Raw genomic sequence first — 16,367 nt, forward strand, 5'->3', positions numbered from 1 at the left:
CCTGCTCGACGCTATGACACTGTTACTGATTTGAAGGCACAATATGACTCTTGGCCACACACCCCCGTCCCGTCAACGCAGCCTCCTGTGGCCCAGGGGGCTGTAGATGGGTGAGAAAGGGAGGTGTGGCGGTACTGGCGGAAGCTCCTAGCGGTCCCCACAGCCCCATTTCTGCATCACCTGGCGAACTGCACCGAGCTTCTTGAAGGGGAGAGCAGTTTGAAGCGCTACACCGGGGGGACAGGCTGCCCTGGAGGTTGGGCGTGAGGCGCTGCGAGAGCGTCTGGACCCCTGCGTGCGGGGCGGCTGCCCATCCACCATCCACCATTGTAGATTGAGCCACCGGCTAGCGCAGACCTTGCGTCGCCTCACGAACTAAGGTGGGGTGCTTAGAAGATAGCCAGGATGGGCAAACCGGAGCAACGACAGTCCAAACTCCCATTTGACACGCGAAGAACACCGGGAGCGACCTCCAGCACTCAAGGCAACACGGGCTCGCCTGAACCACGGGATGACAGTTGGAAAGCCATCCTGGTCGGAATGCAGCAAAGCCTCACGTCCATAGACTCGAAAATAGACTCCATGACCCTCCGCTTGGACAACGTGGTGGCGAAACTGGATGGTCATGAGGAACGCATCAAGAGTGTATTGAGGATGGGGCTGCAACTAGCAGGCAGCACATGGCTCATATGGACAAACTTCTGAAGGTGATTGCAGAACGTAATGAGGATTTAGAATCCCGCTCCAGACGAAATAACGTACTCGTGCTGGGCCTGGCCGAGACCACCAACACGGGGCGATTGGAGGACTACATGGAACGGCTGCTGATAGATCTTTTTGGGCGCGACGCCTTCTCAGCGCACCTAGTAATTGAGAGAGCGCACCGTTCCCTGGCGCCAAAACCCCCTCCGGGCGCTACGCCGCGACCGATCATTATGAAGTTCCTGAACTACAGGGATAGGGACACGCTACTACGTTTGGCACGAGACAAGGGCGAGGTGCGCCACGAAAACACTACCCTGTCGTTCTACCCAGACTTCACCCAAATGGTGCAGGACGCACGAAGAAAGTTCCAGGCGGTAAAAAAACAACTCCAATCCCGTAGCATCAAATATGCGATGCTATACCCGGCCCGCCTACGGATCCACCACAGGGGACGACAGCATATCTTTTCAACACCCCAGCAGGCAGAAGAATTTTTGAAACACGACAGGCGATCGGCATCCGGAGAGACGGCTGCGAGGCGGAGATCGCGATCCAACTCGCCATTATCAGAACCCTCATGAGACTTGCCATCTGAATTGCTGGTAGAATGGGCTGGGGAGCCCTATGGCGACATCACGTGAAAACTCTGGAGGGTGAAGTATGACATTGTTACTGATTTGAAGGCACAATATGACTCTTGGCCGCACACCCCCGTCCCGTCAACGCAGCCTCCTGTGGCCCAGGGGGCTGTAGATGGGTGAGAAAGGGAGGTGTGGCGGTACTGGCGGAAGCTCCTAGCGGTCCCCACTGAGGGCATTCCCCCTTGTTTGACTAACACTACTGTGTTTTTCTTAGTTCCTTGATCCACCTGGGTGCATGTTGGCATCCGGGGATCTGTTTTTGACCTGGGGGGGAGGGGAGGTTGATTCCTGGCATGTTGGGGCAGCCGGTGTGGGAGGGCAGGGGAGCGGGGGAGAGCGGGAGGTAGGGGTATTACGAAATGTTCAGTTCATGGGAGGAGGGGGTTGGGTTGCGAAACATAGGGGACGGGTACCTCGAGTGGCTGAATGGTGTGGCAGGAAGAGTATTTTCAGTGGTAGCATAACAATTGATGCTTTTCACAGACAATGCAGGACAGGCAGTTAGATGACGCTCCAGGCGTCCGTGTGATGACATGGAATGTGAGAGGGCTCAATGATCCCCGGAAACGACGACAAGTACTGGGTTATCTAGATAGACACAACGTTAATATAGCTTTCCTACAGGAAACGCATCAGGCACAGGGATATGTCCCTAAATTTGCAACTAGATGGGCCTCACACAAATGTTTTGCGTCGTACTCTTCTTACGCAAGAGGGGTAGCCATCTTGATTAGGCGTGGGCTGCATTTTGTGGAACGAGGGAGGGAAGAGGATTCGGATGGTAGATACTGCTTGTTGTGGGGGTCCCTACTGACACATGACGTTGCACTTGTGAACTATTACGGGCCTAATGTGGATGATCCTCACTATCTGCAATTGCTACATGGTAAGGTGAAAGCACTAGGGTGTAGGTACCTCATCTGGGGTGGGGATTTCAATACTGTCGTAGACCCGACGCGGGATAGAACGCAGGCTACACCGGCGCATTACACCACCTCTCAACGTACCTTACATGATATAGTCACAGGGGAGGGACTGATTGATACATGGCGCTTTCGACACCAATCGTTGAGGGAGGGCACACATCACTCCTCTGTTCATAATACCTGGGCGAGGCTGGATTATATATTTGTGGCGAGAGGGATGACTAACTGGGTCCACAAGGCGATGCATATGACTAGAACATTTTCAGGCCATTCCCCCGTGTGCGTCTCAATGCACTTGCCAGTCGACACAGCTCCCTATCTGGGTTGGCGACTGAACCCCACTCACCTACAGGATGCTGCCTTTAGGGCAGAGCTGGAGCTTGAGATAACTGACTTCTTCCCTAGGAATACTGGCTCTGTGACTAGTCTTACCACCGCCTGGGAGGCCTTCAAAGTGACTGTCAGGGGGTGGTGCATCGCTAAGGGGGGGGGGGTGTACTGAGAGCGCTGCCTGGTACCCTACACAGACTAGAGAATGAACTGAAGGCATTGGAGCGAGAGGCACGGGGCGCCGCTGTCCCTTCCCCTATACAAGCGCGCATCAGGGAAAAATTGTTGGAATATACCGAAGAGGCTGACCGCGAGAGTAAGTTTCGGGGGAAGCCGGGAGAGGCAAGGAAATATGGGGAGGGAGACAGGCCGGGGAGGTCTCTGGCTGGAGCTGTTCGGCCACCGCGATTCCAAAACTTCGTAACAGAACTCCAGGACGGTCAAGGGGGGCTGTGCAGATCATTACCGGGTCAAATTGAAATACTAACTGAGTTTTATAAAACACTCTATACATCACAACATAATGCCGCAATATCACTGGAGAGCTACTTCGAAGACGTGGCTCTAGCATGGTTGGGCCCTGGGCAGCAGAAATTCTTGGCAGCCGACCTTGAGGTGGACGAAATTAAGGACGCTATCATGGGAATGGCATCTGGCAAATGCCCAGGGTCGGACGGGATCCCTGTCGAATTTTATAAGACCTATGTACACATACTAGCTCCTATACTTAAGGCAGTATTCTACGAGGCGCTGGAAGAGGGCGTACTCCCAGACACTATGCGAGAAGCGCACATACTGTCCTTACTTAAGCCAGGTAAAGATCCCGTGCATTGCGATTCTTATAGGCCCCTGTCCCTGTTGAACAGTGACACGAAAATACTAGCTAAAGTTCTGGCCACCAGGTTGAACCTCCTGCTTGAAAAGTTGGTTTTTCCAGACCAAGCGGGCTTTGTGCCTAACCGGGCCACTTCGCACAATTTGCGTACGTTGCTTTCTATTATCCAGGACATTACTCCTAAATGTGCGGCAGTGGCCGTCTTTCTGGACGCTACCAAAGCGTTTGATTCCCTGGAATGGGATTACATGTTTGGGACTCTGGCCTATATGGGGATGCCGGGACAGTTCCTGAGGTGGATCAAGCTTCTGTATGAAGCCCCACTTGCTAGAGTGTTGCTTAACGGAGCGCGCTCTGAGCCCTTCCGCATACACAGAGGGACGAGACAGGGGTGCCCCCTGTCGCCTGTGTTATTTGCTGTCGTGGTTGAACCCCTAGCGGCCAAACTGCGACAGCATCATAATCATAGAGGCCTAAATTACCCTTCCAGACATGTACTTGTCTCCCTCTATGCGGATGACATCACCCTATACATCTGCAAGCCTGAGGAAAATCTGAATCCTGTGCTACGGGAAATCACGAAGTTTGGGGCGTATGCAGGAGTGCAGATGAATTGGAGTAAATCCGCGGTATTCCCGCTGACTGACCGCACCGTTCCACACCCCCTGGATTACCCCCTGCAATTGGAGGAATCCGATTTCCGCTACCTGGGGATATTCATATCCAGAGACAAAGACACACTTCTGAGATTGAACTATGGCAGGGTCATTTCCAAAGTCACGGATAACGTCACTTCCTGGCTTCGCCTCCCTTTATCGATGGCGGGGCGCATATCGCTCATCAAAATGGTGATCGTGCCTAAGTTCCGCTACTTGTTTGTGAACATACCACCCCGGTGCGCATTACTTTGCTACTCTTAAGACACAACTGGTGCGACTGATCTGGGGAGGGAAGCCGGCACGTTTGAAGCTGGATACTATGATGCTGCCATATAGATTTGGAGGTTTTGATGTACCAGATTTCGAGCAATACTACCATAGTGCGCAGGCGCATTTTGCGGCTTACTGGTTTCACCCCCCCCCCTACATGCCCCATTTGGCGGTAGAGGACGGCCATATGACTCCCATCCCCCCAGCGGGATATGTGTTTGCCCCATATAACCCAGGCAATCGGGATCCCACTACGGTGGACTGCACTGTGAAGGCAATGTACTGGCTAGCTAAGGCAGAAGGCAAAATGCGTCTCTATTCCCCCAAATTGCCACTGCTGACGAGTCAGATATTGCAGGTAACAAGCGAGAGAATTTGTCAAAACATGCTTGTGCGACTAGGCTATCACACGTGCGGGGATCTGTTTCTAGATGGCAAATTCCGTACACGTGACCAATTCTTTGGGGAGGATCCACCTACATTCATGGACCTGTTCCTTTATACGAGGCTGAAACAGAGTATGAAGGCCATTTGCCCTGACTTCCCCACGGAGCCGGAGACATTTCAATCCCTACATTTGATGCTGCAGGGTGAGACGCTAAAACATGCTACATCTACACTATATGCCAGAAGTAGATTGGTCCCCCCCCATGAACCGGCCAGGGCTAGGGCGGCCTGGGACAGAGACCTCCCTGAGCCCCTCACGGACGAGCAATGGGAGGATGCATGCATTCAGACAGAACGCATTTCCGGCAGGACTAGACTCCGGATACTTCATTTTAAATTCTTGCACAGGTTATACCACACACCGGCGGGCTTACACAGACTAGGGCTGAGGCAGGACGATAGGTGCCAGAGATGCCATTGCGACCAGGCAGACTTCCTACACCTGGCTTGGGGCTGCCCTAGAGTGGCGGACTATTGGGAAGAAGTGCTGGAAGGGCTAGCTGGCATGCTGGGGGTAGATATAGTGCCGTCGCCAACAACGGCCCTACTGGGTCTAATCACACACATTGTCACCCCACACAAGAAGTTACTATTGACAGGTGGCGTGCCGCGGGGGGAGGGGAAGAGCGCCTAAGTTCAAGGAGTGGCTCCGAGATATGGTACTATGGCAAGAGAATTTACATGCATACGCAGAGCTCATGCCCTTGCACTCCAGACCTAAGGACATTTGGAGCCCGTTCTTAGCGTATCTCCGACAAAGACAGGGGGGAGAGGAGGAGGAAGAGACCGGGAGGGGGACAGAAGGGTGAGCTCTCAGCTGAAGCAAAAGGACGGCGCCTGAATTTACAACGAGCCTTGCGTTATCAACTGCTATGTATATCATGCTATAACTGTGTTGGATGTGATGTTACCACTCTTGTGTTCCGGGCTACTACAATACCCGTATTCCTTAGACTTTACCTGTTATACCTGGCATGGCTCGAATACCATCTGCAGCTGGAATTACTTTACGATATGATGTCCCTATTAGATGCGGATGGATGTTAATTGAATATCTGTTTTTTCCTTTCAGCTATTGGGGAGGGAGGGGAGGAGGGAAGGGAGGGGGGGGGGAGTTTGAGGGTTTGAGTATTCCGAGATTGACAATGTGACATTAGCATGCTGTGAACGTAATGTGTATTACTGTATGAAAAGCCTAAATAAAGCATTAAAAAAAAAAAGCAGCTCACACAGAAGTTACAAAGCGCCATTTCTGATTGTTTATGTGCAGAAAGGGACATCTTCCTGTACATAAACAATCATTCGCCTGCAACGCAGACACCCTTGCACTATGGTGCAAGGCGCTAGGCAGCTAAAATAGCACAAGCCCAGGGGGAAACGCAGGGCTGCACCATATTTTTGTAACTATGGTGCAGCCCTGCCTTTCAGTAGTGGCGTTAATCCAAGGAGACTAACGCCACGCTCCGCCATGTCTCTTGTAAATATGCCCATGAGTGTTGTGCAGTTGAAGGCTGAGCAGGAGTAGCTGGAGAATCGGGAATGACCACCAGTGATGATGGTCATGATGGTGAATATGCTATTGAGAATCCAGTGTCTAATGTAGCGGGCAGTCTTCTTGCCTTCATCTTTCTTACCCAATCTTCCAATTTGGAAAAGAGAGAAAATCAAGAGTGTGCTTTGAAATCATGGAGTCTCTTTGGGGTTGACCCACTCTTTAATGCCGAACAAGTTGGCACTGTACCTTACCTTGATGTTTGAGTACTTGACGTTGAACTGGAGCATTGTCGTTTTTAGGTCGAACCCTATCAGACAGCACAGCTGTTTGGTTTGCTAACAGCATTTTTGGGGACATTCTGAATGCTTATCTGGGAATGCATTTCACCCATTATGTACCAATGGCTCTGTGTTTTATAACTCACAGTTGCTTGCTTTCTATTTGCTGACAATTTATTTTAGGCTGTCCAATATGTCTTTGTCCCTACTGTGGTGCATAGCCTCTTTACTTTATTCTTTCACGAGTGTTCTCGTACTGTAAAAAAGGCCTTTAAATCTCGTTCTTATCCTATTACATTTGCTGTGTATTCGAAGACAGGGGTCAAATGTCAGGCTTTGTCTTCGAAGGAGCTTTGTGTTTACTTTTCCATCTCAGACTTCAAAGTCAGAAGATTTATGTGACAATCTTGCTATGAGAAGAAAGGCTTTTTTATAGCACACAACTAAATTTAAATGTCCGTAAATGACATCTACAGATATTACAGAATATATCTGAATCAGGAAAGCATGAATTACATTTTTTAATTTTTATTCTGAAGTGGGGTGGAAGCAAATATTATAATACTATCAAAACAAATCAATACCCTAGGTGATGAAATGTTCACACATTATCGTTTGTGCACTGTATACTTTTATCAGTAAAACTGCATGTCTGTGCAAATGTAATGGTCATTTGAATTAAAGATGTATTGTCTCTAATGGCAGTATGCTGCCACTCCAAGCATACTCCACACTAAGCCACTCCACTCTACCACACGCCACTCCACTCTTCGATTTGACACTCCACTCTACGCCCCTCCAATGTAAGACACTCTAAGACACGTCACTCTAGAAGAAGCCACTCTACTCTACGAAAAATGCCGCTCCATGGCACGCACCTCCAATCTACAACTCTTTACTCCGCTCTATGCAAGTCCCTCTATGCCACTTTACTCCACTCTGACACAATACTTCCATCTACGCCATTCCACAACACTGCTTCTCTCTATGAAACCCCCTCTATCCCTCTCCACTCTGTGCTACTCCACTATATGCCATTCCACATCACTCTACAACTGTTTATTCCACTCTACGCCACTCCACTCCGCTTGACTCCACTTTATGCCATTTCACTCTGTTCTACTCTACACTTTACGCAACTCCCTCTATGCCACTCCACTTTACTCCACTCAATGACACAACACTGGACTCCGTGGCATTCTACTCCACTCGACTGTATGACAATCTGTAACATTCAACTCCACTCTACAACACTGCTCTACTCTGACACTCTATGCCTCTCCACAACTCTCTACTCCACTCTGTCACTCCACTATTTGAGAATCTACCTCCCTCCAGTCTACAGCACTACGCCACTCCACTCTCCGAAAATCTACTCCACTCCTTTCCAATCTACTCCACAACACTCTATGCCATTCCATTCTGTGATACTATACTCCACTCAAAGCCACTTCCCTCTATGACATGACACTCTACTCCACTGACTTTTATGACAATCTACCCCACTCTATGTCCCTCCACTCTACTCCCTCTATGACACTGTATGCCACTCCATTTTACACCATGGCACTCTATGCCACTCTACCCACTCCACTGAATGCCACTCCACTCGACGGCCTTCTTCTTCACTCAACAACCACCTACTCCACAAAACTCTGTCAATTCACGACGCTCTACAACACACTACTCCACTCTGTACCTCTCAACTTTACGACAATCAACTCCACTCTACAGCTCTACTCCATGCGGCTCTCTCTACGCCACTTTAGTCTGTCACTTCACAACACTCTACGTAACTCCACTCAACGACACTCTACTCCTCTCAAGGCTACTCAACTCTATGATAATCAACTCCACTGTAAGCTGCTCTACTCTACAACACTCTATGCCACTTTACTCTATTCCTTCCATGACATTCTATGCCACTTCATTTTGTGACCCTCTACACTACAACTCTACTCCACGTAACTCCCTCCTGCAACTATACTTCAAGCTATCCCACTTTACAAGATTCTACTCCACTCATGCCTCTCCACTCCACGACACACTACTCCACTATACACCCCTTGACATTGTTCTCTCCATGACACTGTATGCTACTCCATTCCATGATACTCTACTCTACAACACTCTAGGCAACTCTCGCTAAGCCATTCCACTTTTCTCCACTCTACTCCACAGCACTCTGCCACTCAACAACATTCTACTCCATTGGCAGTCTACTCCACCCTATGCAACTCTATGCCACTTTACTCTACTCTAAGATACTCTATGCCACTCCACGATTTTCTTCTCCACTCAATGAAACTTCCTCTACACCACTTTACTCCACTCTACGCCACCCCACTTTACATTGTACTCCATTCAATGCCACTCCACACTGTGCCACTCCATGACATTCTATGCCACTCCACAACACTCTATATCACTCCATTCTATGACACTCTACGCCACTCAACTCCACAATACTCAATGACACTGTACTCCACGACAATCTACACCCCTCCCACTGCACTCCAATCGACGACACGCCACTACACTGTACTCCACTCAATGTCACTCAGCTCTGACAGTCTACTCCACTCTACAACACTTCATGCCACTTTCCTCCACTCTACGGCACTCTCTACCCCTCTGCAACATTCTTCTCAACTCTACAACACTCTATGCAACTCCACAATACTTTACTCCGCTCTATGTAACTCACTCTACGCCACTTTATTCCATGCTGACATTCTACTCGTTGACACTCTACATTACTTTATTCCACTCTACAACACTCTGCACTCCCTCTATGCCACTATACTCCACAACACTTAAAACTGCTCCAAGGCACACTACTCCACTCAACTCCATACCACTCTACTCCAATCTACAACACTCTATTCACCCTCCTATATGCCACTTTACTACACTACGCCACACCACTCCAGTCTAGGGCACTGTACTCCATAACACTCTATGCCCCTCCACGACACTCTACTCCGCCACGACACTCTATGCACTCCATTCTATGACACTCTTCTCCACTCTGTCATTCCACTCTGCACAACTCCCTCTACGCCAATCTACTCCACTCTACGCACCTTCCACTACGCCACTTTACTACACTCCGCCACACCACTTCAGTCTAGGGCACACTACTCCACAACACTCTATGCCTGTCCACGACACTCTACTCCGCCATGACACTCTATGCACTCCATTCTATGACACACTTCTCCACTCTATGCCATTCCACTCTGCACCACTCCCTCTACACCAATGTACTCCACTCTGCACCCTTCCACGTCACGCCACGCCACTAACATTAAACGATGCTAAACAGCAATCACGCTGGTGTATAACATGGCTCAGACACATTGGCAATGGCAATAGCTCTTGCATAGGCGAGACATATTGGTTTTACCAATGCTTGTTCAGGGCGATGTCTCTTGTTAGAAATTCTTCTTGTGGAGTCTTCAGACAGTGGAAATAGAGTGCTGGTAGGAGACTGACCTTCTCCTCGCTCAATGACATTCCTGCTCCTTCAGATAAAGTTTCCCACTCTATACAGCTCCTCATTACCATGCAGGCAAATCTTCTTCCTGTCCTTCATGGTATGCCTGGAAAAGGTCCTACAGTGAGGACATCTCTCTGGAATGTGATTGTTAGGGAGGTAAAGTAAATATAGATCATTGATGTTGCCTTTTACTGCCACACGCTGGGCATGCTGCAAATAAATAAGGCATTTTATGCCACAAAAAGTAAATATTTTATGTCACAAAGTGACAGACGAATAGTCTAGAGGGCAAAAGATTTTCAGGGCATAGTTACTAGAAAATGATGCATCCCGGCGCTGGAAGCCACCTTCCTGTACCTTGCTGCATCATTAGGAAAGTGCAAGGATGTGTAATATTTACAGCAATAAGATGCATCCCTGCGCTTTTCTCTTTGCTGGTGCAGAATTGGCTTCCTAGCCCCAACGCAGGCACTCTTGCACCATGGTGCAGGGATGCCTGCATTGCAGGGATGATTGTTTTTGTGTAGGAGGGGACTCCTTCCAGCACAAAACAATCATTGATGGTGTTTTCCTTCTTCTATTTGTGCTGCAGAATGCAGCATACATAGAAAGAGCAAAAAAAAGGGGCGAAATAAAGGAATTTTTCCTCATTGTGCCACTTTGACATCTTCCCTGAGGTGACCTAGGAATCTGACTCATTCCTAGCCTTGTAACTCTGGGAATGAATCAGAATCCCTCGGTGTTGTGTGGGAACACCCACAACACAACCCATGAAAAGCCCCTTTCATGCAGAGTAATGCGTGAAAGGGGGGCCTATTCACAAGGCCATGAAAAGCCACTCAGGGTGGTTTTGCGTTGCATTGTAAATATGGTGAAGCATGGTTCCCACGCAGTGCATGACCCACATGGATAGTGACCAGATACCGGTGGAAGGTTCCAATGAGTGCTGTCACTGGGTCTTTTCTTTGGTTGGGGACGGGTGTGGATCAACTGGTCGCGTAGATTGTTGGTACGTTTGAAAGCGAAGCGAGGTTGCTGAATCTCCAGAGTGCCTGTGTTCAAGATTTTCCAGTTTCGCTTGATGATTCCTTTGATCTGATTTGCTAGAGGCGTGAACGTAGTGACACAGGTGATGGCTTCACTAACAGGATGTGATTTGGTCTCCAGTAGGCCCTGTCGATGATTATTTCTTGCGCGTTTCTTCGACTTGCGAATGACTTCCATGGGATATGCTCTTTCTTGTAGGTTTTTACTCAAGTGTTCAGCCTGTTCGTCATAATCTTTTATTTCACTGCAATTTCGCTTTATCCTGAGGAATTGGCCATAGGGCAGGTTCTCTCAGTGTGCCTTTGGGTGGTAGCTTTAAAATCTAGACCTGGAAAGACGTCAAAATGCTATGCCTCCCCAGGTGAGGTGTAACGAGGGGAAAAATATTTATTTCTCCTCAATGTTTCCTCTTTCTACATGTGCAGCAGGACACATAGAAAGAGGAAAATGCCTCTCACTATTGTTTTTAAGGAGGAAGGTGTCCCTTCCTGCACAAAACAATTGTGCCTTTAATGAGGGCACCCTTGCACCTTGATGCAAGGGTGCCTACGTTGGCGCTAGGCAGCCAAAAGGGCACAAGCGCTAAGGACCAAAATGCGCTGTATAATGGTAAATACAGTGCATTCTTGTGATAAATATGGGCCACAGTGTACTCCGCCTGAGTGATGGCAATTGAAGACCTCACCTTGCGTTAAAACTATACCAACGTGGTTTCCAGGCAAGTGTGCACATATGCGCACCAACCATCTTGGAATTATTTTTCTTTAGCTTTCTGAAAAATCATTGTAAGTTGGTTGACCAGCAGTCATCTGAGAAACAAAATCACTGGAAGCAAACAGGTGTTAATGGAGAGGCCTACTGGCTTTGTGGCTGGTTGGTTGGAATTAGCAGTGGATTTGTCCGATTTTCTTTTCTCTAGCTATGACACAATTTGAAATGTATTGTGTTTCCTCCAATTTCATATGTTTTTATAAACAGTGTGTAAACATGTACCCTTCTAGACATTTCAGAGCAGGTTTTAAATATTCGTCCCTCCAAACTGACAGCAGTCATAAGCATGCAGAAATAGGGATTGGTACAGCCAGTAGGTCTGGCTTTTGCATAGTGCATGCACATGGTCACACATATTTGACAACCATGCACATAAACAATAGACACATCGATTTACAAAGAACTACAAAAAAGATAGGTGCCCAGTGTACGCAGCCCAAAAGATAACACGTTTAGCAATATCTGAAGCACAGCTCTTGCAATGTAGCCAAGCAGGTGATATTTAAGTGTTTAGAGACTTGGCTGAGATACAGCTACCTCAACCATTCACCTATAATACCTCAGATCTGATGTCTACACCAATGCTTGTTAAAATAGTCCTTAATATCTGCACACATTTTTTACATTTAACAGATAATGCCAACCATGTTACTAAGAAACAAAATGACACTCTTTATTCATAAAGCTACTAGTTTAAGTTACAAAAGTTAACAATGATTAAAAGAATTGCTGCTATCAAAATAACAAACATTCATGTTGTCCTCATCTGCTGCTTCTTAAGTTTCAATACATGTTCTACATGCGAAGTAAAAGCTGCAAACGTTGCAGACTAAATTAAGAACCCACTAACATGACTTGCAAAGGTTAGTCCTCTGCTTCTTATCAGCAATCTAATGTATACTTTTGTTTGACATTTTTTTATGTTAGGTTTGTTTGGGGGGATGGACTTCCTGAATATGGCATTTTGTTTTCTTTAAAGCATAACATTCTTAACAGAAAGTGTATATTCCCGCTACAATTTAAGTTATCAAGAAGATTTAAGGTGGGTTTAATACAGCATAACAATTAGTGATATGTTTTCAACCAGAGAGGCAAGACCAAACCCTAATATAAAAGTACGAAGATACATTTTAAAAGAAAATCATACAACAGAAGCAGGATTGCCCCTTCCTTACAATAAATATGTGCCTTTATACATTAGACAATAAATAATGCACAGACAGATAATTTGATGAAGCAACTTTCAGCATACACTTGCGTTGGTGTGATCAAATTAATAAAAGAAAGAACAGAAAGTACAATGAAGAGGAGGATATGAAATAATAGCGAGGTAAAATACAGCTCAAGTATACCCCTGAAGTAATTACATTTTTCATTTTATAGTTGCCAACAGAAAAGGCTGGTCATATAGTCTTTGTTTCAAAAACATACTGTGAAATAGTTCAAAAGCAATTTTTTACATCTGTTTAACACGTGTGTATATAAAGTTAGCTGTACAAAAATACATCATACAAAACTATTTGCTTTCTATTAAAATGTCCTAATTATCGGGGTTAAGAAAGTCTTGAACAGCATGCCAAAATTTCATTTCAATATCTGATAAAGTGATGTGAATGAATATTAGATAGATCCCATTGCCTCAATTTCTGCGTAAAAAGTTCATGTCCATGCTGGTCTAGGCGTCCTGAAAACCTGCATTAAAAAATATACGTATATGGTTAAGTTCTATTCTTAACAATGAGTATTTCATATCATACATTGAAAGCTCAAGCTACCAAAATAATGTTTGTGTCGTACAGCATCTACCACAGCTTTTGAGACCCCATTGTTTATTGTAAATTTCAGGAAAGGCGAGCCTACTACTCTTGGTCCACAGGCCCTCATGGTAATCTGTGGCGAAACGTAGCCCATGATATAATTCTGGCCTCCGACCATTCCGATGAGTATTGAGGGCACATCAAGCTGTGTTTGGCGGTAAAGGGTTCAATCAGACTTATTGTGTAGTTTACATTATTATGGGCTATGATACAGTCTGCTTCCTGATTCCTTGCTCTTACAGATGGTGCAAGCAATGTCAAGCAATGCAGGGAACAAGTCGTACGACAAGGGAACATTTGTAAACTGGTTCCACTCCCAAATCTCTATTGCCAGATGCAAAATTGTGGGGAGAGACTGACTGGATAAAGCTGATCTTGACCTGGAAGCATCCCGAGCTCTCTGACTTTTTCATTCCAGTCGATCATTTCTGCATCCACAAAAGTGCCACGTAGGCTGAGTGAGAGAGTATCTGGTAAGGACATATAGGCTAGATGTACTGAGCATTTTTGCTGTTGCAACCGGTCCGATTGGCAGAACTTTGCATTAATTCCAAATAGCGATTCAGTAACATGCTACTAAATCGCACTTTGGAATTGCAAATACATACCGATTCGGTATTTGGAAGGGGAATGTTTTGGGTGGCCCTTCCAAATACCGAATCAGAATGGGATATATGAATACTTTGCAACTAAAACGCAGTTGTAAAACATTTGTACTTTATCATCAACTCAAAGTTGGAACCATTTGCAAACGTTTGAAAGAATATTTTTTATGAGCAAGCAGTGGTCCCATGGACCACAGCTTACTATTAAAAAATGATTTTGAAACGTTACAATTTTTCTTTTTAAACACATCCTGTTTTCTTTAAGGAAAACGGGAGACAAAAAATTGCTTTATTTAAAAGCAATTACAGACATGGTGGTCTGCTGACCCCCGCAGGCCACCATCCCTGTGATTGCAGCGAATTCTAGAGGGTCACAAATTACAACCTACCTCATTAAAATTCATGAGATAGGTCTATTTGAGACCCACTACAAATTGCTATTTATGGAATAGGGGCTGGATAACTCTTTTGTACATTAGGAATAGCGATTACTAAATAGCGATTCACAAAAAAATTCATTATTTGGTAATACCTATTACTATTGTTTGTACATCTGCCCATAATGATCATAATGTTGCATAATTCCTGTAAACCTATATAGGATCTGTGCGTTTAGACAACATAGACTGTGGAATTGGTGTTCAGATGGATTCCAGACACCCCCACCGAGAATGTTCGCCTGTATACCTGCTCGCTCACAGTGCCACTCGAAACCCCTCTTAGTAAGGAGAGAATAGTTTTTGGCAACTATCGAACATGACAACTCTGTCTCATCAGGGATCGTGGTAACAGTGCGATACTTTTCGCTCAGTCACTAGTGCTCACTTTGTCTCAGAGAGATACACAGAATAAACGGTGGCGACGTTTTCAATAAGCATTTATTGACCCAGCGTCATTCTAGTGTAAAATAGGTGTGCTGAAACAACCATTAGACAGAAACAGATATAAATGATTATAAGTACCAACAGAGTAAAAGGATGGTAGATTTCTCCCGTAGTGCTAAAACAATGAATACAGGCAGGTGTAGAAGTACATGACAGTAAAATGCGTACTCCTACTATGCAACCCTAACTAGATGTACCTAAGTGTACCTAGCATGTAGCTAGATGTAAAGCCAAGAATCCCTCTAGGTTAAAGTTAACCCCATTACCTGAACTGAGACACTTGGGACCCCGTCTTGGTCTCGAGATGGACACCCCGCAAGGGATGTCAGACCACTGCGAGCTAGAGTGTCTGCGTGCAGTAACCTCAGCGTCTTGTGTCAGTGTGTCAGCATGAAAGTATTTTTCTCCTCCGCCTACCCCAGCAAGATATGGTGTTATATACCCAAAGTGGAACCCCCAGGGGTTCTACCTTGCTGTGTCATGTCGGACGTAGGATGACAGAAGGAAAGACACTTATACATAGTTATTATGCAGGAGATGGTAGTCCTGCTGAGTTTCAAAGAATCCTCATGTATAATGGATGAAGCTAGTTTTCAGGGAAAACCCCACGTCCTTTAAACAGTAGCGTGACTAGGTAAAAGGTCAGTCCCAAGAACCATTATGTAATGTAATGGTAGGGGAGAATATAGGTGAAAGGGTAGGTGACTACCTGAGCCTTTATCGGGGTACCTATATGTAACATAACAATAATCCACTCATACTGACAAGGAATGGGTGCACTAGCATCAATAAAATGCCAATGTGGTATCTACAACTTGCAGTGTTGATGGAGTGCGATTTTCGTTGAATCATTATAGAGGTCAAATTGCATCATTTTGAGGGAAACTCTAGCTGCGTGGAATTTCAGGTCACGTATTCCCATTTAGATGGTACATTTTCAGCATTTATGTAAGAGGCAATTACAATACTGGTACTTACATCAATTAAAAACTCAACAGACAGTAATTCCATTTCCCACTATCAATGTCGAACCTTGACTTGTAAGATTTTAGGGAAGGTTAACAGTATGCAGGTTGTATTGTGGAATTTAGCACATTACCAGACTACATTTACCCCTGACCAAAATTTGGCAGAAAACCTTTGATCACGTTCCAT

At 46.1% G+C, this 16,367-nt stretch overlaps 1 protein-coding gene across 4 annotated transcripts in view; it reads right to left on the reverse strand.

Moving 5' to 3' along the window:
- Window positions 1-12,558: 12,558 nt before the first annotated feature.
- TCHP (trichoplein keratin filament binding) overlaps window positions 12,559-16,367 on the reverse strand; it is a 443,788-nt gene continuing 439,979 nt past the window's right edge. For all 4 annotated transcript variants that reach the window (XM_078667348.1, XM_078667345.1, XM_078667346.1 and 1 more), the window contains exon 13: window positions 12,559-13,598. In XM_078667348.1, the coding sequence (XP_078523474.1) occupies window positions 13,566-13,598 (33 nt within the window). In that variant the 3' untranslated portion in view covers window positions 12,559-13,565. The remainder of the gene's footprint in view (window positions 13,599-16,367) is intronic.

The sequence above is a fragment of the Lissotriton helveticus genome, chromosome 11, assembly GCF_964261635.1.
Source record: "Lissotriton helveticus chromosome 11, aLisHel1.1, whole genome shotgun sequence".
Lineage (NCBI taxonomy): Eukaryota > Metazoa > Chordata > Amphibia > Caudata > Salamandridae > Lissotriton > Lissotriton helveticus.